Here is a 26,698-nt window from a genome sequence, read left to right on the forward strand (position 1 = left end):
GCTGTTATTTCGGTAGATTAAGCAAACCAGTCTTGTAAACATTTCCTTACAAGAGAAGGCTTTTGAGACTCCTTTGGTAGCGCCCTTCTGTACCTTTCCCATTTTGAATTCATTATTTTTAATCAGTGAGGGTAATCATATATAAGTGATGTGTTTCAAATCAGCATTTAGTATTTTTAGTGTTTCATGAGTTGTATTGCTGTTTTTTCCTTTCCTTGACTGGAAATACTACTTCTGTCATATCCTGCAATTGCATTTCCATTGTTTTCATGCTCATAGCCTGTTGGCTCATAATCTTTTTACAGTTGCTCAATAAATGTCCATCTTTTCTCCTCTCCTGTTGTTTCCAGCTGATAAGCTCTTAATAGCATAAGTTCTTGGTTTTAAGCACTAAGCATACAACCATTGTAGCCATGATTGATTTTTGGTATTTCTGTTCTTCTCATATAATACCCTGTCCTCTACTGCCCGTCCCTAACTGTTGGTCATTACGTGCCATTCCTACTTCTTTACCACTGTTGTTTATGGAAACAGAAAATAGGGTCAACTGTAACATCCTTCTCCACCAATAAATTCATTCAGGTCCAAAAGCTCCTTTTCAGTTGAACACTTTAGGAAGGGGCTACACTGTTGGGCTAAGTTTCATTTCTTCCAATATCCTCAGTTTCCATGTGGCTCAGTGTGATGCTGCTCTTGACACTCAGACAAATTGCCTGTCATGTTCTTTCTTGTCTAGAGTGTTGATTATCTTATCAAAGGAAGTTTATCATGTCAGCAAAGTAATTCCCTTCTTATGTGCTAGCTGTTTTTCTTGACTTCTGTGTTTATTTAGCCTTTCCAAATTAGGTTTGTATTATAAAATTCTGTTGATACTAGCTTGTTGGATGTGTTGGCAGCATCTTCTTTCTTGGTTAGGTTAACATTTGCTAATTTTTAGTCAGTTGGTATCCTCCTTGTTTAATAAGTGTTAGTGTGGAGGTTTTTTTGGTTGTTGTTGGTTTGTGGGGTTTTTGTTTTGTTTTAAAGAAAAGCAAACAAAGCTTGTGTTGCTAAGTTTGTGATTTCATTTGTCAGGTATTTAAAGATTCTGAAATAACAATCATCTGGTCCTTCTGATTTGAGTATTTTGAGATCTTTATTTTTATTTCTATCGACACAGTAATATCCATTTTTCCATGTTCGTTTGGTGGTTCCAGCTGATAGGTAGGACTATATCTAAGGAAGAAAGACTTTTCATCCTAAATTTGCACCATGTAGAAGTATTTTTTTCCAAATACACATTTTGCTATGTTTTACAATTAGGTCTCAGTCAAAGAATATAATGATTGTTAATAGATAATGGCAAGGGTCATCCATGATACTACTTAAACCGTGTGTGTGTGTGTAAAAGTGCTCTGATGACAAAATTGCAGCATTTGGGTGTACTTGGATTTCAGCCGTCTCTTGGCATCTCTCACTGAGCTATCCAAGATCTTTAAGACTCAGCTGGGCTCACATCAATTTGGGGAAGTTTTACTTCGAAATATCTTTTGTGTTTAATCTTAAAACTGAAGTGAACTTCTAATATTATTCCTATAACAATAAATGGTATCAAATTCTCTCAATTGTTAAATTTCTTCTGTGGATTGCAAGGTGAATTTTTAAATACTTTTAAAAACTTTCCCTAGTCTTCTTTCATGCCATGGGTGGTTAAAGGTTGCTTCTTTGGAATACTATGAATAAGCTGTTGTAAGAGCAGTAAAACATGCAGCCTGCACCCACCTTCCCCATGCTGTAACTAGCTTGGAGGTTTGTGTTTGTCCTGCCAGCTGCAGCAAGACTTTCCTAGATCTGCTGGCTGCTTTGAGTATTTTCTTTGTCTACACCAATTACCCTGTCTCTTTGTCTCTGTATAGATCTCCTCCCTTTAATACTGGAATCATCAGTATGTTTCAGCAGTAGCTGAGTTTCCTGATCTGACAAAACATGGACGTAAATTTATGTGGTCAATAAACGCAAACCAGGATCTGAACAGCAGAAGTTAGTATTCCTGTTCTGAGGTGTAGGTCTTGCACAAGAGCCACATGCAGCTGAGTCACATAAGGGCAAGCTACCATGCTGATTTGCTGTCTTTGAAAACAGGCTGCATGTAAACTGCATGTGAGGTGTGGGCAGACTCTGAACAACGCTTTGGCAACCTCTGGTGTATATTTCAATGCAGTTGAAAGGCTAATGTGCTCGGAAGAAGCTGCAGGTAGAGTAGCCTCACCCACCTGGTTTTGGGCATCTAGTTACACAGAGCTGCTTTCGTGGTCAGCACAGAGAATTCCAGGGCAAAACCGAGCTGATGCCTGTAGGTGTCATTATAGACATCTGTGCTTCCATTCAGTTGTGGCCTGCATTTCTCTCCAGGCGGTGAGAGGGTAGCCCAGAGTGACTGGTTTGCACAGTGCATGTTTTTATGCTGTCGGGTAAACATCTCCCCCAAAGCTTTAAATTCTTGAATTTTCAGTATGTTTTTAATGTACTATAAGAGTGACTTAGCAGTTTTAGTTTAACTGTTCTCACTAGTTTGAATGAAGGTTTTTGCATTTCTGTATAGTCTCCAGTGTTACAGAGCGTTTCGCTTGCATGTTTGCAGAGCCTGGGAGAGTAAAATCTTGGTCTGGTAATTAGAATTTGAAGGTACTATGGTAAAAATGGCAATAATGGAAATTTCAAGAGTAATTTTAACACTTCTTATTTTTGCAAGCTAACCGGAGTACCAGTATGTGATAACATAATGGGGATGCAATAAATCAAAAGCACTGCAGAATGAATTTAATTGGAAATGTGAAATGTGAATAGCTGTATTTGCTAGCAGTTAGTGTTTAAAATGAGTGCTTAGTTGTTCGGAAAACAATGATGTTACATTAATATGTTTAAATAATACTGTTCTGTCTCCTGCTTTTTGCAGAAAGGACAGTAACAATTTTCTGTTAGTTTGTTAGTAAGTTTGTAGGGTTTTATATAAATAAATATTGGTGCTGTAAGTAGGGTTGTTTCGACTTGTACAGCAAGTCTTCAGTTAGAAAATCATACAGCAATTCGAAAAAGTAGTGAGTTCCTGTTACTGTTTAATCACTTCTTCCTGCAATAAAAACTGGCTTAGCATGATAATAATTAATAACAAACTCTGAAATAACAATTTGAAACTGCTAGAGGAATACTTATGTAATGGTTGAATCAAAACTTTGAGAAATGGAAGCTCCTTTTAGACCTAAAATGAAAACCTTAATACAAAGAGGAATTGGAGTGGGGTTTTAGTTGTTTTGGGGTTTGGTTTTTGTTGCAATTAGAGCAATAGTAGTTAGGATGGATCAGATGACATGTTAATGTAATCTGCTTTAGTGGAACAAAAGATTTTCTTAGCATGCAGATCCTTGGGAAAAAAAATAATTGTACTAAAATCTGTCTGGCAGTAGCAATACCGGTCTCCTCTCTACAATTGGTGGGTTTTCTGTTTGGGTGTTTTCGGTTTTTTTCTTCCATCAGGTTCAATGAAATGTTAACCACAGTCAAATTTTTGGGGGCTTGCTTGCTTTGTTGTATTCCTTCACTGTTGCATTTACATACATCACTAGTTACATGAATGGTTTCCGGTTTGGGTTTAAAAATAATTTGAAACCTTAAATAATTTGGACCTTTAGTCTTTTTGTATATGTAGAGTTTATTTCAGGCTTTCAGCTTCATTAGCAGATTCTTTTAATAGATAATTTCTAGCTGTCACAATTAATACTAGTATTGCAGTGGTATGGCGAAAAATTTTAACTGTGAAAATCTTTCTGAACCAATTATGAGCAGTTCTTCTGAAGATGTTTTAACTTCTAAATAAGATGTTACCAATATTTATTAGGCATCATGCAACTTGCATACGGCTGCTTTTCTTTTTTTTCTTTCTCCCTGAAATGCCTCTGAAAAAGCTCATAATTTGTAACAGGAAATGTAATGGAGTTATGGGAAATGTACAAAGGGTAGGAATTATGACTACAATACAATTTAAGAAAGATTCTGAGAAGGACTGAATTAAATATGCTTAACTTTACATGTTAATTTTCCTATTGATTCTGTGTATTCCAAGTAACACCAATCCCAGGTGATAAAAACTAACTTCTGTGTCAGATCTTAACACAGAAAATAACTTGCAGTATATCGCCATTTTGTTTCTTTGTGTTATGAACCTATATGTGAACTATAGGCCTAGACCAAGACCTCATTGAGATGCAGTATAAACACGGGGGAAGGAAGGGAAGGTAGTTCATGTCATAGGGGAAACAAGACAACACATGGCTGTGGAGAGAAAGACAGGAGTACCCCAGGAAATCATGGAGCTGTTATTGATCAGTGTGCAGTACTTCAGGATATGCGGTTCTATTATGAGTAAGTGATTTTATCAAATTTGCAGTGTCTTGTACTTCTAAAGACTCAAGTTGCTCTCTGATGGTTGCTTGATGACTAATTTTTCAGTTGTACTGGGAACAAAAGTACCAGTCCTGTAACTGGTAAAATTTTAAGCAAGTTCTTGACTTTCCAGTGAGTATGAAGAGCCAGACATATATTGCATTTAATATTTGGACATTTTTTCTTTCTTCTATTTTAACAGTTAATCTTATATGTAGATCAGCAGGAATTTGGAAATAATTATTGTAAGTAATCAGTGCCAATAACTGCTTGGCTATAGAGACTTCTCCCAGGCTGTAGGATTTTAGATATAGTTAATTGCATGTATTCAAGAAAAGTATAGAATTATTTTGTTGAACTACGATGGCAACCCAACAAATTTATGGATTTGTACTTAAATGCAAGTCTTTATTAATTCCCTTTCTCAAATCTTGTGTGTCCTGCCACTAGCAAGAATTTAATGTCATGCTTTTAACCATGGAATAGCTCTGTGTAGTTTGTTTATCTATTACTTTCATTATTTACATTATGCTATAGGTGTACCCCATACACATATTACTTCTATTGCTTTGGTATCTGGGATCCTAGATAAAGACCAAGATAGTATTCTGTTTATTTTTTGCGTGCTGTAGACAAAACGTCATGCACCAAAGACTTTATTATATAACAAAAGACAGCACACAAATACAAGCAGATCTGGGACTATAAAGAAACAATGGAGGAAACATAGATCAGTACGTTAAATCACAGTTACAGCTTGCCAATGGCCCAATTACTGCCCGAATGCTATTTTATAATAGAAATCTCAAGGAGTGCTTTGCATGGAAATAGAATGAGGTTTTATGGATATTTGCTGGCAGTTCTTTCTGAATACAAGAGCAATGTAGGAAAATCCATAAGGCTGGTGTGTTTTCAAACAGGCGAGACGGTGTTAAAGACTAATTTCATTAGTTTAATCCCATAATATCTTAACATTTTGTTAACAAATGGGAGAGTTGCATGAGTTTTCACAGCACCATCCTGCCTTACCTTATATGAATATAAGAATCTGAAAAGAGATCTGAATCTAGGAGGGTGTATTCTGGTTACGAATTTTATGATATGCATAGGGAGAAAGGAGATGGGGCTTATGGGAAAGATCAAAAGGTCACTTACAGTTTATCTATAAAATTGGTAAAATGGCTGGAAGGAACTTTAGTGGGGCAAGTTTACATGGTACAGATGCAGTTTACCATCAGTCTCTAGGTAGTATCCACAGATCTTTTAGTCGTTTCTACCCTGTTCTTAAAGCCTTCAGTAACAGTTATCTGAATCCCACGCTGCAGATAAAGGCTGTTATTCCTTATCGTGCCACTACCAGAGAGGGTGTTAATGTGGGGTTTTTGGTTTTGGTGTGGTAGTGGGGGTTTTTGAGTGGTTGAAGTTCTGGTTTTTTGGGTTTTCTTCTCTTTTTGTTGGTTTGTTGTTTTTTTGGTTTGGTTTGGTTGTTTTTTTATGAATAATCTTTTCTTATTGAAAGAATCTGTTTTGTTTTCTTTAATTCTGGTATCTAGGAAGGACAGGTGATGTGTGGTGCTATAACAGACAGGCCTGTGCTGTCAATAGAGGAATGGTTTATTCCTTTCAGCTAGTGCTTCAAAATAGAGTTCAACAATATTTTTAGGGGACCAGGCCAATGCAGGTAGAATTTGGATTTTTATGGGCTGTGGCTGTAAAGTTCTCTTTTATTCTGTTTCTGGGTTTGTTTTTTCTCCGCTCTGTTCCTTTCTTGAATTTTGGTTTTGCTGTAAGGAAATGTACATGAAGGAACGTACATTTGTAGGAACTGAGGAGTTTTAAGTAACATACTGTAGGAAAGGTTCCTGTCAAACATTTATGTTAATTTATAAGATCTACTGAGTTTAAAACTGGGTTCCAAATCTCAGGGAGGATGTAAAGCTGAAAGACAGTGTTTTCATGTTGGAAGCGGGGGCATGCTTAATAATGGAGGAACAACCTTAGTACCATTTGAATGACACAATAACAAAGGAATTGTGATAAGACTAAGAGATGTGTTTATTAGCTGTGTGGGTTCAGTCTTCTCTTGTGTTTTGATGTTAATATTTTAGTGGTGAAGTTAACCCATCAAGATCTATCATTCTGTATTTTCTCTTACATCTCTTACTGCGTGTGTGTAATAGGTATACTAAATCCTACTGGTATGCAGTATGGCTGTCCTTCAGAGTTTTAACTCCTAAGGATGCTCAAGTGACATGGAGGAACGGGACACTTGATTTTAGCTAAGGTCATACTACGAATCTGTGGTACATCTGGTTCTGTGCTGACATCCTTATCCTTTAACAAACCCTGTTCCAAAAGTTAAACTTGCAACTTCTTTGTTTCTTCACACTAAATTTTCACTTTCAGTTTTGCCAGATAGTTATGTTGAGAAGTTTCAATTAACTGGGACTCTATAATAATTAAAAATAAACACTTCTGGTGGCATTTCGTACGAATTAGTAGTTCATAGCTGCACCAGGAGAAACAAGGAAGCCATGTAGTTGATTTCTTTTTCATTATGTAGGTAAGGCTATAGATGTAGTTTTGACGATACAGAAATAATAGATCTGCAGCATTAGACATATTTTACATCAGGGATTAAATTCTTAATCTGGTGTCTAGTTTGTTTAAACCAGATAAAAGGATTGTGCATATGTAACGTAGTTCTTGAACTCTGTGCCTTGATACAGGCAGAGTGTAAGACTGGACTCCTAGGCTCCTCTCAAGCCTTGGCATAGCTCTTAAAGCAGCTGCATTATACTGGGGCCTGTATGTTAGACAAGATGGCTTGCAGCCCCTCACACTGTCTATACTGAGGCAAGTCTTCACTTTGAAGTGATCTGGGACTGCTTTGATGAAGAGATGCTGCCATCTCCAACCTCATCAGTGTGCAGCAGTTTCTGTGCTGCACCTAAGGTTAAGATTGGCAAAATAAGCAGAGGTGCAAAGCATTTTTCAGTGTCTTAATTTAAAATACCAAATTCAGTAAGCTTTTAAGTATCAGATTAACACTTTTTCTGATGTTTCTCCTACCAAAACAGTTTTAGTACTGTCATTGTGCAGTGGAACGTGTACTGATAGCACTGCATCCATTTAGAAAGTATTGTTCAGTAGCTAGGAATAAAAGTAGAAAGCACTGAAACTAATTTTTTTTTCTCCTGTGTTTTTCAGATGGTGGTAAAAACTTTCATGGATATGGACCAGGACTCAGAGGATGAGAAGCAACAGTATCTCCCATTAGCCTTGCACCTTGCATCTGAATTCTTCCTCAGGAATCCCAATAAAGATGTGCGCCTCCTTGTAGCATGTTGCTTGGCTGATATCTTTCGTATCTATGCTCCTGAAGCTCCATATACTTCCCATGACAAACTTAAGGTAAAAATGCTTTATAAAATAAAGGCTTTCTTTCTACCTCATTCTCTTACTGAGGAAAAAAAGCCACCACCACTCCAAAAAGATAAACAAACCCAAAACCAAACAAAAAAAAGCCAACTGAAAAAAATTTTTTACTCACATTTAGGCTGATATTCAGTTTTATTAAAGAGATGTTGCTTTAGTCCTGTGAGTCAGTATAGTACTTTGAAAGGCCAGAGATGTGTAAAGGAAGTCGATAATTAGTATGTCTTGTTAGTGATAGCTTTGTGTCAGGGCCTAAAAAAGACAGAGTAATGTTCTCATATCATGAGTTTGTAAGTGTGGGTAGATGTCACTACTAAAGGGTTGTATTTTTATTCTCTGCTGAATCAAGCTTGTAAACATTTTATTGTTTTTTGACAGGACATATTCTTGTTTATTACAAGACAATTAAAAGGCTTGGAGGACACGAAGAGCCCTCAATTTAACAGATACTTTTACTTGTTAGAGGTAACACAGTAATTGTAAATTTCAGTATATGATATTTGCTTGTAAGCCTAAGAAATGTAATCAGTCTTTTTCCAGATGAGCCAGTATGTTTGGGAAACTTCTTTTATTCTGTAAATCACACCAAACTCATTAAAGTTCAATGAATTGATTCTTTTAGTAGTTATAATTCTGTTTGCATTTAATAAGTTCATGCAGCCTATAGTTGAGGACATGTTAAAATGATTGGTATTTATTAACATTAAACCTCTTTATCTTACAATTCTGTACGTTGATATTTGTATCATGCACACTTAAGGTTATATTACCTCATCAAGAGAGCATTTCAAATGCTGATTAAAATGCAAATTGCTTATATTGATGATGGGAGAAGCATATAAGATACTTGTTTAAACACATTAGAAAAGCCTACTCTTGACAAGAAGTGTGGGGGTTTTATCAGTGTGCATTTAGGAAAAGTATCTTGTTTGTAAACCTTTTATTGATGTTTAAAACTGCATTGTTTCATAGCATGAAGAAGAAATCTAGAAACACGGAGTTACGATAACAACAGTTTCTGTCAATCTGTTTTGATATACAAGAAATGAGATTATTCTATATTTAGGTTTTTTTCTGGTTGTATATTGCAAAACCCCTTTGTAATAAGATTTCTTTATATGCACAGCAAATATCCAGTCTCCTTCCCCAAAGGATTTACTGTCCTTTATATAATATTTTTCCTTAAATAATAATAAAAAAAAAGTAACTAATGTGATTATTTTTATGTGACTTAATATGAAGTTGTAATATCCTGAATATCCTATTTTTGTTTTAGAATTTAGCTTGGGTTAAATCTTACAACATCTGCTTTGAGTTGGAAGATTGCAATGAAATTTTTATTCAGCTTTTTAGGACTCTTTTTTCAGTTATCAAGTAAGTTGAATTGCTTCAATTATATTAAAATGTCAAAATATCATCAGTTTTGGGGGTAGGCTGAATCCTTGCATAATCTACAAATACAGATGTCTGAACAGAACAAGTCTTTATTCCTCCAAACAAGGAGATACAGGGAAAGAAAAATCAGTGCAAATTTCTGAAAATATGGAGGGGTGTGTGTCTAAAAGCAGATGTGTTTTAAAATTTCTTGTCCACGTTACAATGACATACTTCATTTTTGACTCATTTACCTACATTTGCATTTCCATGGTTGTTGTTTTCTTCTTTTTTGATTTGTTTAACTTCTTAAAGCAAAGCTAGCGTGTTCTAGGTTTGTGAAGCTTTCTATAAGAAAGGAAAGGCACAAAATAGTTTGTGAATGTGGAGAGTGTATGGGAGGGCAAGCTGGACAGCTTCAGACATTGTTTCTTAACAGTACTGTTAGTATTCATCAGGTCTGAAAATTAGTATTGATAATATTCTTTATCATCTTAGTAATAGCCACAACCAGAAGGTACAAATGCATATGCTGGATTTGATGAGTTCTATCATCATGGAAGGCGATGGAGTAACTCAGGAGCTGCTGGACTCGATTTTGATTAACCTCATTCCTGCACACAAGGTCTGCAAAATAAAATATTATAGTAGTATACCATTATAACAGTTTTTACTGCCTTTTGCTTGTTGTTTATCTCTCCACACATTTCAGCAGTCACGACTGCTTTTTTTTTTCTCCCCAGCCTTGTAACAGTGGATTGACAATTTCTTTTGGGAATCAATTTGGTGATGTTCATTAGCTGTGTCTAGATTATTTAGTATCAAGAGATTCTGCCTGCTTGCTACCTCAGGAACTCTGTACTGAAACAAAAATAAAGTATTTCAAGCAAATGTAATAGGAAAACATTGTATCTTAAAGGTTGTGGGTTGTTGATTGGTTTGGATTTTGGGTTGTTTGCGTTTTTTTCGTTGAAAAGATATTGGGGTTTTATTGGGTGGGGCTGTTTAGGGGTAGTGGTGGTGATTTGTTTGGAAAAAAAAAAAGGGGGGTGGGGGGGGTGGGGGCACGATGACACGGGGGTCACGGGGAAGACTTCCACAAGACTTCTGTGGTGACTTGCTGCTTGCCTCAGCTTGCCAGTAACTCCCTAGTTGTTTCCCCCTGCAGTGTCTTTCCCCCTTAAACTTTCATTTTAATAAAACCAAATTATTACCTGAAGTGTAGTGCTTCCCCCCCAGCCTTTTTATTTAGTTGCTTTTAGTGCTCCATATTCTTTTATGGGTTCCATAAGCTTTCTGCTCTTTGCAGAGTTCAGCATCCCTTTCGCTCACTTATAAGTGACATGCCCCCCCATCCTGGAGCAGTCTTATGTGAGCCCCTCCTAGCAGATTGGTGCAGTCATGCAGGTGTTGTCTCAGCCTCATCTATGCAGCTACTTCAACAGGTTTTTCAGTCTCCCCCTTTACAGTCAGCTTCGTGAAGTGCCATTGATGCTGTCTGTCCGGTTTCATTGTGTGACTTACTGTCTGGTCACTGGGTCTGCAGTTGAGCTTTTGAACTACCTTTACCGTAATGGCTAAATAAACTGGAAGGCACAACAAAGGCAACTCCCTTAGCTGTGAAATCAGGGGAAGTGAGAGGTAGGCTGGTGTTGGCCTGCATTGACCAAGAAAATTCCTTTGCTAAAACACTTGTGCTTCTTACTGAAAATTGCATGAGCCTACAGTAAATGAACTGTGCTTTGATTACCAAGTATGTGTTTCTGTTTGTTCATGTATTAGTTTAAAATAATGACAAAATTAAGGCAGCTCCATCCATGACTACATAATTAAAGTTAAATTAGCACATAAGAGCAGAGATTATTACTTTGGTTACCTAGAGAGGGGGAATTCATGGAAATGTATAGCACAGGAATGACTAAGCCTTGGCCATTGTCATTTAGCTGTGAGATCTCGGCAATGGGTACATAAAAGTATCTATCATCTGAGGTTAGTTTGCATTCCTTCTGTTGTGACCATGAGGTGGGAATATCATTCTGTCAACTCATTTTTATTGACAGCAACGAGATGATGTCTTTTATTAAAACTGCTAACAGGAAGGGAGGGCTCTTATTCAGAACAATGGGAAAAGAGTAGTTTTGAAAACACGCTGTTCTTTGTAAGTTGTTTCTAATCAGTTATAGGCAGTAGAGATCAGGAGTGGAATAGAGGGGTGGAGATGTGTGTCAGGTGCTGGGTGATGCTGTTAACAATGGTGAGCGTTGCTCTGAGGACGCAAAGACCTGGTGTAAACCTTGTACAATGGAACAGTGTGTTGTGACTATTTGGTGTAGGCAAAGTAAAAATGGACATGATCCTTTAGCATTAACATTGTTAGCTTAATCATTTAATTTTACCTAGTGAAGGAAATGCTCAAGCAAGGCTCTGATAGAGGGAGGTAAACTTGGTGTAAATATTGGGTTGTACTGTATATTTATAATCTCTTAGAGGACTGGTGGCCAGTCCTTATGGGTCTTGGCCATCATGACTGAGCAAATAATATGCTGCGGTCACTGCTCAGTGTCAGACTTCGGTCAGTGTTTTGGTCTGCATTAACGTGTTTGTTTCCTATAACAACAAAACTTAAACTACTGTTTTACCATGGTAGTTTTAAAAAACCCCAAAAAACAAGAACCCACAGAAAGTTCTTTTGTCTGCTCTGCCTAGCAGAGTTTGACTGTGGTAATTATGTTCTCCTTTCATGAACAGATCTCCTAGGAAATTCTGTGATTATATTAATTGTTTCTCCTTATGTGTATAAATCAGAAAGCACAGTTTATTTTCTTGTAGAGAACATGTAATAACAATGCTTGTTTGTCTGTGCAAAGCAATTGAATACTAGTCATTCTCTGCTGTGAAATAATAAAAGTATCAGTGTGGTCTTTGTAAAGGAGCTGAAATACATGGTTTGGATAATGTATTATATTCCTTTCTGGATTTTGGTGGGGTTTTTTGTTTGTTTGAATTATTTTTATTTGTTAGTTTTGTTTTTTAACCTCTTCCATTTGTAAGACAATATTGCAGTAAAAAAGAGCAAAACATATGAGTACCTGGATTTGACATGGAGTCTACCACAGCATCTAAATTATATTCATTTGTATATCCATTTTTAGTAAAGTGGCTTTACTGTACATTGTTCTCTGTGTGTGTGCTAATGTGGCTCTCCTATAGTGAATCCAGGTTTTCAGTAGCAGTGTGGCATTTCATGTTTTGCTCAGACCACATAGGACATCAAACTAGTTCTTTTTGTTGACTTTAAAGCCAGCGATATTTAGTAAATATTTTTCTTCACAATCTATCAAGGTTATTCCTTAAAAACATATATTTCATGTATTTAAAATCAGTATTTTCTTATGCATCCTCCACAGTATAACCAATCCAGATCTTCAAGGCTTCTTTTGTCCCTTAAGAGATTGATTAATTGTTTATTGATTAATAGTTGGGGGTTTTTATCAAGATATATGTCTTTTCTAGTTTGTTTTGGTGTTTGGTTCTTCAGGGGTTTTGGGGTTCTGGTTTGATTGTGGGTTTTGGGTTGGGGTTTTTTTTGTGTATGTATGTGGTGTCGGTTTGGGTTTTGTGTGGTGTATATTTATTTTTTTTAGCGCTGGTGAGCCTGTGTAGGGGAAAAAACCCAACACAATGTCATTGAGAGAAATCTTTGAAACTGTATTGAAGATCCAAATAAAATATATTTTCTGTATGAGGTTGGCAGTCCTCTAGTTTAATACAGGCATACCGGCCAACAAGTTTGGAGAGAAGCTGTGCTGGTTTGATTTTGAGAAGAGTTTATACGTACCAGTCTGTCGTCTTTAATGAGACATCAGTTTAGTGCTGTAGTGACTGAGGAGGTACTTGTTTGAGCCCTTGGCCATTTGTTTTGCTTCACTACCAGTTGATGAACTATCTTTTGGTTTGTCATCTCATTAGCTAAAAGAGCATGAGGGAGTCATTCTCAATGTAGACTTGCCAAATACTGTCTTTCCAAGAATCAGTCATCCTTAGGCTTTAACTGTGTTTTGTCTGCAGTCATTTGTAATTTTCAGGGCAATCAGCTAAAAGACCTGCCTTTTGGGGTTTTTGTGTGTGGCTTTTTCTTCCCCCCCTCCATGCTGCATTAATCCCTAGATGAGATGAGATACTGCATATTGGATTTTGTGCAGATTTGGACAGTCACATTTTTCAGATGTGCAGTTACATTCTTATCTTGCTCAAGGATAATAAAAACGATGTTCAGATTTGTTATGTTGCAATCAAATGTTCATTTGAAAAGTTTGCATCTGACTGTCCAAGTGTAAGTGCTTTCGGTAGGCTATCACAGACCAGACAGTACAGTCCATGGAGAAGTCCGTGCACAGTTTTACCATTTAGAAAAAGCTGACGTTTGCTACAAGGTGTACCTTCAATGAGTATGTGAAGGGGAAACAAAACCATATTTAAATAGTAAGTTGGTTTAGTTCATTTTTCAGTGGCAAAATTTGGTGCACGTTAATTATCAAAGTGTGGAGGTGTGATGATGTTTCTTCAAGTTTTTTAATGTGATTGCATGGGAAAACTATAGATACGAATACAATGCTAAAGGTAACAATTGGAGTGATAAAGTCTTAGAAGAAGTGATGGTTTTGGGTTCAATTTCTCTTAAGTGTATGGAAAAAAGTTTTAGGATTTTTCTGGGTCTGTAGTTGTGGAATTAACATAACTGAACTTAGCTTTGAAAACAAATAAGTTCATGGTAAAACATATCTTTCTAAATTCATGGTCTTTTAAGGTTGGGAGAGCAAATTGATCTGAAATAGTTTGTATTATTAAAATTTTATTATTATATCTTCTTTATTTCAGAACCTTAATAAACAAGCATTTGATCTTGCAAAAGTCCTGTTGAAAAGGACCGTCCAGACCATTGAACCATGTATTGCCAATGTATGTAAATTAATTAATCCATGTTACCTACAAGTAACAAGTATTCTTTGCACATTTTGTAATGCAGCTACAAGAATAACATTTTCCAAATAGGATATTAGCTTGGTGTTGAAGAAGTATGCAAGGTGTTTCAAATAAGTGAAGAGGAAATTAATTTTTACCCATCTCAGTCTAAAGCTAAGCCTAAATCTAGGCTGTTAAAATAGGTGACTGCCAAAAAAATCCTGTTGCAACAAAAAGAATTGTTAGTGTTTCGTATGTCCAGCAATGAGACAGCCTCATTTCATACCAAGCTTTAGGATGAAGCATTTCAAACAACCAGCTTTTTACTAGATTTTTTTCATCCTAAACTTGTTTTAGTCATAAAGACTAAAAGAAATGAGCTTTTTATAAGGCTTCCTTCTACTAGAATTCCCTTTGTTGAATGTCAGTGTTGTATGTTCTACCTCTTAAAATAGCTACTACAGTCTTGCGGAGGCTGTAGTCTGGTCCATTCTGTTGCCTTTCGTTGGTGCTGAAGCCAATAGAATTCTTGAAAGTCAGAGTAGTTTAAAAAGGGAATTAGGCAAATTCATAAAAGGTTAATCAGTGAGTAAAAGCTCAAGAATCTCACTAACAAGTGCTGCTTTCCAATTCCTCTGTTACTTCAAAGTTTTTGCAACTAGTTATAGCTGGAAACAGGATAGTCCATAGAGTGACCTTTGAGTTGGTCCTACTTTCTTATTCAAGTGTGTAATAGCTTTGTAGCATTTGCACTGCTCAAATAATACCAATATTAACCCACAGTATCTAATAGGAAGTATATCAAGCTTATTAAAATTTAACAAATCCAAAAGAAATCATTCCTATTTTGGGCTGCTGTGTTTTGGTTTATGTTAGTTTGCTAGCAGCCTTGGTACGTTACTGTCAAATACCACAAGACATATCATAAAGTCATCTGACATTCTTTAAAATTAATTAAAAGTAGAGAAGCTTCCTTTTCAACATTTGATGGCCTTCAGTTTGGATTGTTTTTAAATTATAAGAAAAGTTAAAATGAGATACTAAATTTCTCCCCTCGATTTCTACTGGATGAATATACATTTTAAATTAACAATTGTTTTATTAATTTTTCTGGTGAGATGGTTATTGATATTTTAAATTGTGAAATCACTATGAATTAAGCAATCCTGATGGAAGCAATAGAACTGAACTATGAAGAATGTTTGTTTGTAATTTGTTTGAGACAAAACTAAGGGTGAAATGCTTTGATGTAGTGAAAAAATGTTCATTGAATACCTTCCATTAGAATTAGAATATTAATGATGCTAAATTAAAACACTTTTTTAAAATAGTGTTTGCATTAATGAAGGAAAATCTGCTAAATTATAGTGTTTGTATTCTAGTTTTTTAACCAGGTTCTGGTACTGGGAAAGTCTTCAGTAAGTGACTTATCAGAACACGTATTTGACTTGATACAAGAGCTTTTTGCCATAGATCCTCATTTACTGCTGTCTGTCATGCCACAGCTTGAATTCAAGCTGAAGGTAGGTTACAATGTAGCTTTGGACAAGTAATAAAATTTGTGTGGCTATTAAGAGTGTAGAGGTGTAGAATTTTAAATAAGTGTTCTACTGGAGGGATAAAAATTTCATATTTAACGCTTTATTTTAAAGAGAAATGTAGTATTAAAGGAAGGACACTGGAAAGTTGTATACAATTGTGTGCTTTCTGTGCTTGCAAACTTATATTTGCACACAATATATAGTAATTATAATGATAAATTCATATGATCTAATGCAAAAGTTATATGTACTTAGTCTTTGGATTTCACTTGAAATTTATAAAGTAATTAGGCTGTGTTGACTTCTCAAGAAATGCAAGTGAGTCAGCTTTAGTATTGATTTGCAGAATTTTCTGAAATAATGTTTTAATAATAGAGGGATTTTTTTTAATATTTTCTCAGATTTATCATAATCAGCTAACAAGTCAGCTGACTTCTTTTGACTCCTTGGAAATAGCTAACTTATTCTGATTTGGGGGTTTGGGTTCTTATAAATTAAAAAGCCCTTTGTCTTCCATAAGATTGTAAGTAGACAAAATAAATAATTTTATGCCTGTACATGTATATGTAGGGTGTGGTGGCAACTAACAAAAATAACCAAGATGTAGGTACTTGGTGAAATTTCTTATATCTTTTATTAGTGCACATGTATTTATAACACCTTAATTGGTGTCTTTTCCACACACATGAAATAGTCTGATGAGTATGTTTTAAAAAAGAAATAAGATCGTTCATTTTTTAATTTGTTAAGGATGTATGTTATTCAAACTACTGTGCGTGAGGTTTTTATTCCTGGAAGAGAAGACGTTTTCAAAGCACAGCCATCTCTTCAATAGCTGTAATATGTTAACTTAATAGGTATTTTTATATTTTTACTCATATTCATCTAATACTCTAATTAGGGAGACTGAGGATATCAGAAATTATTTCAAACTCACTTTTTATTATAACTTATAAAAGCAGAAGGAAAAGGAAGCCAGAAATTATTATTAAGATGTTACAGATAATGATTTACAGTTCCTCTCTCATGTTTTGATTTTTAGAGCAATGATGGAGAAGAACGTTTGGCTGTTGTTCGACTTCTGGCTAAACTCTTTGGCTCCAAAGATTCTGATCTGGCCACACAGAATCGTCCTCTTTGGCAGTGCTTTCTTGGGCGGTAAGAGAAATGGGGATAGAATTCCAAATTTCTATTCTTTTTGTTCTGAATTTACTCATAGTATTACATTTTTCGTTGTGTTTTTAGAGGATGTAGCTGTATTTGAACAAGTTCTTTTGTTAAATCTTCGAAGCGGAGAATTGCATACAGTTAGTTTTTAGAATGAAGAAGCCTGAAGGACGGCTGCTATATTTGTGTCAGCTATGGGAATATAGGTTAGATAGACAACACACTACATAGCAGAAATTACACAAGAGAGATGCTAGCATTGTCTGAAATTTCATATTATTCAGCTATATCTGCAACTATATCTGTTTTATTTGGCATTTACCTCTTTGAATGAAGAGATATTTCCTTTTGAGCAAATACAGGAATAGGACTTTTTTAATAAGTGAATGTTTTAAGATGGCACATGTTATATGGTGATTTATGTTTTTATAGTTTTTTTTATATATACACATATGCATGCACACGGTTGACAGAGTATGGAGAATTATGTTCAAAAGTCAATGGACAAAATCCACTTGGTCAACTTTTCCACCCGTATATAGCGTATTTATCCTTTAATTTTAGTCCTAATTTAATTTCACAGGAAATAACATAAAAATTTGTGTAAGGTACATTATGGAGATAAATTCAAAGCATTTCTATTGTATTATTTTCCATATAAAACTATTCTAATATTTAATGGAACATACTATCAACACATGTTACTACATAGAGAATAATCTTGATTTGCAAGGCTAATTAAAAAATAACATTCATCATCTTCTGTCCCTCTAGGTTCAATGATATCCATGTCCCTGTGAGATTAGAGAGTGTGAAATTCGCCAGTCATTGTTTAATGAACCATCCAGACTTAGCAAAAGACCTCACTGGTGAGATGCTCATACAGGGGTTTAGAATAATTTAAGAAATGAGCAGGGAAGAATGTAATTATTTCTGTACATAGCAGTATAGTTCTAAAATGTATCAAGTCCAGTGCACAATGCTGGATGGAAGAGCTAACTACTGGGTAATAGCTTTCTGCTGAAGACAAGGACTAGTTATTAGAGAGGAGTGCATGGCATTGTGTGGGCTTTGTCAGAGTGAGTCTTTAAGAAGCTACCCATCGCAGAATGAGCTTTAAAGTGATTTCAGATTCTAATGAAACTTTTGGCAAGTAAAAGCAAATATTGGTGCAACATCTTGATTTATTTTTAAAAACAGCGTGTTCTGCAATACTCTCTTCCATTGAGTTTAGTAAATGCTATTGTGCTGATCTAAATGGTGAAGTTTCTTCCTTCACTTCAGCATTAAAATAAACTATGAGTACAATTTCAGGCTTAACTGAAAATACTGTTCTTTTTTTATGCAAGCTAACCTACAGCAATTGTCAGTATTTTTCATTTATTATTTAACTTCTTAGTTCTTTGGGAATGAGAGACTCTGCTCTTCTTATTTCTTCTCACTGTCCCACCCACCCCTTATTTTCAGCTTATAATCAAACTCACCCCTTATAATCAGCTTTATTTCACTTGATTACTTGTTGCAAATGAGATTATTGTAAAAGCTATTCACTTTTATATTCTTCTAATATTTACAGTTATATAATTGTTTTATATTTAACATAGAAAATGCTGGAACAGATGTTTCCTGTAGGCAGTTATATGTAGATATACATGTTATAGATTATATGGCTGTGATATGTGATTGACATTCAGTTGTTTTAACTTTAATAAATCGTAATACATCATATCTACATAAAAAACCCAAGCTTTTCCTGTTTCTGATTGTAACAGAGTATTTGAAGGTTAGATCCCATGACCCAGAAGAAGCCATTCGACATGATGTTATTGTTACAATTATTACTGCGGGCAAGAGAGACCTTTCTTTAGTCAATGACCAGCTGCTTGGCTTTGTAAGGGAAAGAACGCTAGACAAACGGGTAAGTTTTAATTTTATTTTCAGGAATAGCTGCTTCTAAGATAATTTGGTAAAAGTAAAATGAAAAAAACAAAGCCACAGAATCTTAGAGTTGACTATTTAACTAGAATGCTGTGAGGAAAAAGTAATTTTCTTACCAGAACATCTTAATGTAGCTTCCATATTATAGAGGCACCAATCAAGCAACGTCAAGCAAATAAGGTCATTGACTTGTGAGGAACACATTCATATTGTAAGAACATAAGAATTTAGGCCAAAGGTCTCTATAGCCTAATGGTATAATTTTTATAGTGGTCAGGTTTGGCTTCCATTAATGTGTGATTTAAGGGTTTCTTAAATCTGCTTGATTGTGTTCATCATAGCTTTCAATGGAACTTTATTTCCTTAATTTATCAAGTTCTTTCTTGAACTTATTTGTACTTTATAAGCATCCATGGCATCTGCATCAGTAAATTCAAGTTTAATGCATATGTGGAAAAAGTAACTTCACTTGTTTGTTTTAAACTTAGCTGAAAATTTCACTGGATATCTCATAGTTCTTGCTTTATAATAAATATTCTTTGACCCACTTACAATTAGTAAGTATGTATCCTGTGTCTTGTCACTCCTTTGGTTTCTGAGCTAAAGAATCACCTGATTAACTTCCACATAAATTGATTATTGCATGCTTATAATCATTCTTGTCTGGTTATTCTGTATCCTATTAGAACCAAGGTGGCCAGACTCAGCCATGGTGTTCAAGGTGTGCACCATGTTGTGTACATACTTTATGATAATTTTTTTATTATTCTTTAACATTCTCTCTTTTACACTATTTCTGAGCACTGAGCTGACATTTTCAGAAAACATCTGTGTTGACTTCAGTATCTTTCCTGAATAATTTTATATGCTGTGCTGCCTACTGCTATACATGCAGAGTTAATGCAGGTGGAAAAACCCGGCCTTAGTCTGAATTTCTTTCATTTCATGTTGTAACAACTCAGTAGCATGACATTTTTCTGTAGTTCTTCATTGTAATGTTAGATCTGACTACCTCAGTAAATTTTATACACACTGTTCAGTTAATTTTCTAATATTTTTTCATATTGTTTTCTTCTGCCTCCATCAGTAAGTTCCCTTTGTTCCCTTCATTGTGAAAAAGTCATTTATTTGCACCCATTGTCCCCTCTCTCTTAATTAATAATTAATTCACAACAGGATTTTTATTTTAAGGTCCTCTGGTATGAGACTGTTGGAAACTTTTTGGATCCTAATGCATTTTATTGATATACTTACAGATCTGCTAAAACTTATTTTTTCTTAGACAAGACTTCCCATTATGTAAAGTGTAATGACTCATTCCCATAACTTCATTTTTCAGCAGTGTCTGCTCTTTGTTGTTGTTACTGTTTTGTTTCAACCTGTTTGCCCATTGAAAATCAGATGTTCTGGTGAGTGGCACTCTGTTCCTCTTGGGATCCTTTGGTTTCTTTCACATTTGCTGTGTTCAGTCTGTTAATTGACAGATTGCAGTCACAGAATAGTTAGTATTTGGTGTACCATTTCTAAATTCCTGTAGAAGTCATGGATGGGATACCACCTGGTCTTGATGATTTTTTCTGCTCATTTTATTTATTTTGTTTTAAAATGTCTTCTAATGACACTTTAAGAAACCAGACCTCTCTCCTGGAATAAATCTTATCATTCGGCCGTACAAAAGTGTTTGGAGGGCTTCCTGCTTCTGGAGGCTTTGCTGAAGATGTTTAATTAGTATGCTTTTAATAATTTGGTTCTGAAACTTTTGCCGTGCTTCAGCAAGGTTTTACCTTCAACTTGCCAGAGCTTATACTCTTTCCTGTTTATGCTCTATCGGATGTGGCTCCATGCTCTTTGGAGGGTGATGTTTTCATAGCAGACTTCACTGTGCTGTGTAGCCATGTTGATTTTGTTGTTGTTCCTTTTTGAATAGGGGGCATCCTCTCTATAAACTATGTCATCTAGCTAGTTACTTTAATTATTTTAAAAGATTTTTTTTCTTTTTTATGTTCCCCTTTTAAAATAAGAATGTTACTGTCGTGGATTTTGAGAAAAGGATGTCGTCTTTGCACAGAAAGAAATACTGATTTTCAGTATGTTCACTATTATAAAGAAGCTCTTCAATTAGTTGTACCTGCAGCTTGACCTTGCACATTTCTCAGGAATGATTAAGACCACCTTCCTTCTTTTTCAGCCATTCAACAAACATATCCAAAAAGTCATTGATGAGATCTAAAAACTTCTAGTGCAACCACCAGTTTGCACTGGGACTTCCACCTGATCAGAATGGGATGATTGTTACTGTCTTCTGCATGGTGCCTGTTCTCCTTTAGCATGTTGCTGTCAGTAAGAGGCAGTCAGTTGTACAGCTGTAATACTCATTTCTAGGGAGCTAGGGATTTTCAGTTCATACAGCCTTAAACCCAGTGTGGTGTTTCTTAATGTTCCTAATGTGTTTGACTCAGTGATTTCACACCAGTCTTAGGTTTGATGATTGCATTTCAAGGTTAGGTGCCTTTTCAGGCACTCATCAGTGAAGAATAACTTCACCTCTAGATGATATTGTTCTTATAAAAATCTCTGGAGAGAGCTTTAATGAAAATACATCGTCAGGAGAAGTGGAGATAGAGGTTAGACTAGAAATGATGACAACAACAACTTAGCATTTGAAGTAGACCTTAACAATATAGCATGTCTTTGTAAATAGAATTAATGTTATAAACTGAATATCAAGGACATGTAAACTTGCAGTTTGGTGTTTTGTTTTTTTTTTTACGTTTTTTCTCCCATTTGGGAGAGTTGTATTGATGTGCCCATGTAATTCATGTAATTGCCTTTTATGTTTTCTGTGTAGGATTTTTCAGTTCCAGACATAGTGCATTATACCTATTTTAATAGAGTTCTTTAAAGCAAAAGAATAATTATCTTCTGCTGACTGTATTTACCCCTTGTAGCCAGGTTTCTGTTGGATAAATCTACTGCAAACTCTAAAATGATCGTTCATCCATTTGACTACATCTAATTCTTTTCAAGTCTGTATCATCTATCAAATGAATATACGTATTATTATAAAAAGGATACTTGTCCAACAGGAACAGGATGAAGTAAAATGTGGATTGTTTAAACACACTGATCTGTCTTTTCTGTCTTGTTTCTTTAACAATGTGAAAATTTAAATAATGCTGTTACGCCATTTATGTGATAAGTTTTTTCTCCTGACCATATTCTTACAGTATTAGTAAAGATGGCCTGATGACTTTTCTAGGATAAAATTTCTTGGTTAAAAGACAGTACTACTTGTTTAAAAAAACATCCTTAGCTAACTCTAACTGTATAGGCATTTGTACAATGATTACAGCTATTAAAAAACAAAAAAAACCCAACCCCAAACAAACCTCACCGCCACCTGTTGTTTTCAAATCCATTTTTACTGGTCCAGTTGAAAAAGTCAGTCTGGGAAAAAACGCTCCCCAAAAACTGGAATCCAGTCTTTGGTAAGAGTTGTGGTGAGGAATTTTTCATTGGAGCACTGTCTCTAGAGTCTTTCCAGTGTCTTCACTTTTCAGAATAATTAGTTTCAGGAGACATTTAAAAAAAATCTAAAAGCTTTTTTTTATTTTATTTAAAGTTTCTAAAAATGGTTCAGGTACTTTTCCTTTATATTGGAGTAACCTTAAGAATCTGAAAAGTTAGAGGAGAGCTTTGACAGCTGACTTCTGCTCCTATTTCTCCCAGCAGCTTTTGTGGTCTAGAGACTTAGTCCCTTCGTGAGAACAGACTTTGAAGTCAAAAACTATAGAATGAGGAGCCATAGGAACAGAGTCCCATGTTCTGTTTCTCTTTATGCATTTTTCTGCAGCTGTTAGTTTTAACACCTCCTCTGTGTGTAGTAAAAACCATTGTGGCTTTTTCCATGTGAAGGAGAAAAATTTTAAGATGTTAATATTCTTAGCTCTATGGAATAGGTTAGCTTTTCCAACAGGTAAGGGATTGTCTTGAACTTTCACTAACAGGTTGGTTTTTTTTTTAACTCAGCCCAGTAATCTTCACTGAAGAAGTTTAATTATAAAGCTAGCTAACCAAGGAAGCCAAGACCGTCTAAATTCTTTTGTTAATTAAATCAGGATAGTACCTCTGTTAGCTGTGCTTATTGATCAGCTCCCTTTGAAACTGATCATTACGTTCCCCTTTATTTTCATTTGCCTTCATCTTTTACCTGACTGTATGCTCTTTGAGGTTTAATTCTCACTAGCACCTTACTCTTTTTTTTTTTTTTTTTTTTTTTTTTTTTTTTTAATCTTGGGGTTTGGGTTTTTTTCCTACCTGTATCGCCTGTTCAGTGACTTGCCTTCATAGAGTATCAAAGCCTTCTGTAAGGGATTCTGTCCAGTGCCTCCCATCTTCTGCCTGAAACTGCCTTTCTGCATGCTCTGACCTCTATACTCTACAGCAGTTTCAGTGGTCGGAAATCTATTGGCAGTCCAAACCTCCTTTCCTTGTAACACATTGTTAAGTACTCTGCTTTCATTTTAGGCTTAAATTTTCTAGAATCATTTGTGGCAAACATTCTCTGTTGTCTTCTGACAATAGTTTTGCCATCCTTCCTGTCTCATGTAGGAGATCTGATGAAGCTATCACTTGCATTGGAGGTGTATATCTGAACACAGAAAAATACTAATACATTTTCTAAAAATGTTTCTTTTTCAGACCTCTTTTCTTTAAATTGTGTCAACAAATTCCTGTAGAGACGTTAAACAATAACATCTGTTTATATGAACATTTTTTCTTTTGTGAAAACATTATATACTGTCAAAGTCATTACTATCTTGACCTGTTACTTGTGGGTTTTAATATTTAAGAATATGTAACAAAATACAATATCTTTTTTTTAACCTTCTTGATATAAATTACTCAAACAGCTAGTGGTGTCTGAGGCTGTTGTGCTGACGTAAGCCATACTATCTTTTAGATTTTTCTTCTGTTTCAAGAAAAGGAAGTCACTCAATAAAATTAAGAGATTAAATGTGCAATATCTCAGTGTTATTAAAACAAGTCCTCAGTTTAACAAGATTGAAGAAGTTATGTGCCTTGTGAATAATAGTATCTACATTTATGCTCTATAGGGTGAAATTATTTGAGCGGTTTTAGTGCTTGGAATTCAAGGCCAAAATTGGCATCTAGTGTGTTCTTGAAGAAATTCTTTCAGTTTGAATTTCATGCATTTCTTTTAAATGGTGAGGGCATACAAGTTTCTTCTGAGGCTGTCTGTGTAAATCATTCAGAGGGAGACACTATTCTCTCTAAATTATTCATTGGCCTGTTCTGGTATGATTCCTCCCACAAGTCAGTGTAGGAGAGTTTATGGATCTTGTCTTAAAGTGTTTAATAATGGCACGTCCTGTTTACATGAGGGGATACAGTAGTGACCACAGAAAGCAAGGATTAGAAACTGGGAACTCCCCCATCTGTGGATGTTGTAGTCTGGCTTTTTTCTGAATCCCTGGAGTCTTACAGCAATTACTTCGAGGATTTAGCATAAAGGGCCTCTTCCACTGTCCTGGAAAGTGGCCCAGGTTCAAGCCCTAGCAGGTTTAGCTAGGCCTAAGCTCCAGCTCTCCCATTACTAGACAAGGTTGCTATAAGACAGTGTAATGCTGTGGGGAGAAAGAAGGCTGCCACTGCTAGTTGGTGTCTGTCTCCAAATAGGTAAGTCTTCCAAATCCTGGCTCAAGAAGGCGCTTATTCAGGCGTAAGTGTTAAGCTGTACTTGACTTTTTTTTTTTATACTGACTAGCTCCCATATTTTCTTAGCTCAGCACAGAGACACAAACAATACTTAATCTGCATAGTACAGGGGAAAAAACCCTTAAAAATTCCATTTAAAGGATCTGAACAGCATTTTTCAGCTTTCAAAGTGTCTAAATATAGGCGGTTGGAATGTGGCTATTTCTTTCACTTGTCTTTCTACTTCTTTACTGTATTTTGTGTATATTTGATATTTATTTACCAAAACCACTTCCCCACCTTCTTTTCCTTTCTTCCTCCTCAAGTGGCGAGTAAGAAAAGAAGCTATGATGGGTCTTGCCCAGCTATACAAGAAGTATTGTCTTCATGCCGAGGCTGGAAAAGATGCTGCAGAGAAAGTGAGCTGGATAAAGGATAAACTTTTGCACATATATTATCAAAATAGCATTGATGACAAGTGAGTCAACCTAAGCCTTCCTAATTTGAGTTGTATAGCGATAAGAGATAATCTGAAAATGCATGCTTATCTTGAGAAAGCTGTTATATGACATACTGTATTTGTGGGTTTAAGTATGATATATTCAATTAATAATCATTAAGACATGTAATAAGATATTCAAGATGGTTACATTATGTGTTCATGTATTTATTCTGTTTGATGGAACTAATCTGTGGTGATAGTAGATTGTCAGTAACTGAGTACTGCATAGAAAGAAATTGTCAAATTTTGCATTTACCCATTTCTTGTTTGCCTTTACTACTTTCCAGAGACTGGCATGTTAAAATCCATTATATATGAGCAACGTGCATGTACTGCACCACAGTATATGCACAGACATCTCTTTTTGGTATGCTGTGTAGAAATGGACCGTTTAGGTAGAACAAAAGTTGGAGAGATATCAGGGGTGCTTCCACTGTTGTCTGTCTTTCCTGTTTTGTCACTCAGCCCCTTTAATTTTTGAAATAGCATGTGGCTTAGAGAAAAGTATTTTGGCCAAGCTTCTGGAAGATAGTTTTCAACTCTCACTACTAATTCTTTGTTTTCCTCAAGTCTCCTTGATCTTTTAAGACAGAGTCTATTCAATCCTTTAAACACACAAGCATAGTTCACAATTAGCCAGCTCTGGCCTGTTCTCATTCCATGGTGAGGGAGGAGGATAAAAAGGAACGGTGAATAGCTGACTGAGCCTTGGAGTATTTTCTATTGTGTGCATGGGATAACATTAGTTCTTTCAAACAGGTAGTAGTGCGGTATCACACAATATTCAGGCATGAAGTGGAATAGAACAAACTTTCTCAACACATCTCACTCAGTCACTTGATGTTTTTGATGTTACTTGACTACTGATGTGCACGTCTACTCAAGGCTGAGAGCTTCTAATCATAAGAACTGCCGGTCAGCTGCATACTCTGGGCTGCTTTTTTTTTTTACAACAAATGTATAGGGAATGAAATAAAATAACCAAACCTTAAACACTGCCCTGTTACCCACTGTTGATAAGCTAGCCAGTGACTTTTCTCGCAGGAGAAATACGTGTCCCAGAGGTATTCCCTATTTGTAACTGATGTGGACCAGGGAAGGCATGATACAGTCTCGCCATTTGTATTGACAGCTTTTCTAGAACCTGTATCTGTAGTAGAGACATGGGCTAGAGCAATGTTCATAAATTAGTAAGACAGATGTGATGCCTCCAGTCTCCTAGTATGTTAAACAGAGATGGAGTCACCTGAGATCTGAAGATCCTGTTCCCCAAGCAATATAGTTTTTGGAGTCATCAGAAATAAAATACATGTTTAAAGGGAGAAAGTGAACTTTTCTTCAGTACTAACAGGATGCCTTGAGGTAGTTGTATCCATATTCATGATCATCCTTTTATGTCTCTGCCTTGACATCATGTCTCTTGGAATTTTCTTTGAGCATAAATAAGGTGTGTTTTACCTGTGCTGCCTTCTATGGTCTTTGTACAAGGCACTCACAGAGTACTTACTAGGAATCATAGTGACAAAATCTGTGAATTGAAACGCACAAAATATTTGTCCATAAATAGTAAATTGTATAGCTGAACATTGTGCACAGCTCTCATTGCTATGGATTAAATTAATGTCTGAATGTTCTTTCA

General features: G+C 35.6%; 1 protein-coding gene across 2 annotated transcripts in view; it reads left to right on the plus strand.

Moving 5' to 3' along the window:
* Positions 1-26,698, plus strand: part of PDS5A (PDS5 cohesin associated factor A) — an 85,947-nt gene that overhangs the window by 27,461 nt on the left and 31,788 nt on the right. For both annotated transcript variants that reach the window (XM_055724572.1, XM_055724567.1), the window contains exons 3-12: positions 7,630-7,833; positions 8,236-8,322; positions 9,134-9,231; positions 9,730-9,856; positions 14,110-14,190; positions 15,576-15,716; positions 16,777-16,892; positions 17,676-17,770; positions 18,674-18,819; positions 24,884-25,035. In XM_055724572.1, the coding sequence (XP_055580547.1) occupies positions 7,630-7,833; positions 8,236-8,322; positions 9,134-9,231; positions 9,730-9,856; positions 14,110-14,190; positions 15,576-15,716; positions 16,777-16,892; positions 17,676-17,770; positions 18,674-18,819; positions 24,884-25,035 (1,247 nt within the window). The remainder of the gene's footprint in view (positions 1-7,629; positions 7,834-8,235; positions 8,323-9,133; positions 9,232-9,729; positions 9,857-14,109; positions 14,191-15,575; positions 15,717-16,776; positions 16,893-17,675; positions 17,771-18,673; positions 18,820-24,883; positions 25,036-26,698) is intronic.

The sequence above is a fragment of the Falco cherrug genome, chromosome 1, assembly GCF_023634085.1.
Source record: "Falco cherrug isolate bFalChe1 chromosome 1, bFalChe1.pri, whole genome shotgun sequence".
Taxonomy (NCBI): domain Eukaryota; kingdom Metazoa; phylum Chordata; class Aves; order Falconiformes; family Falconidae; genus Falco; species Falco cherrug.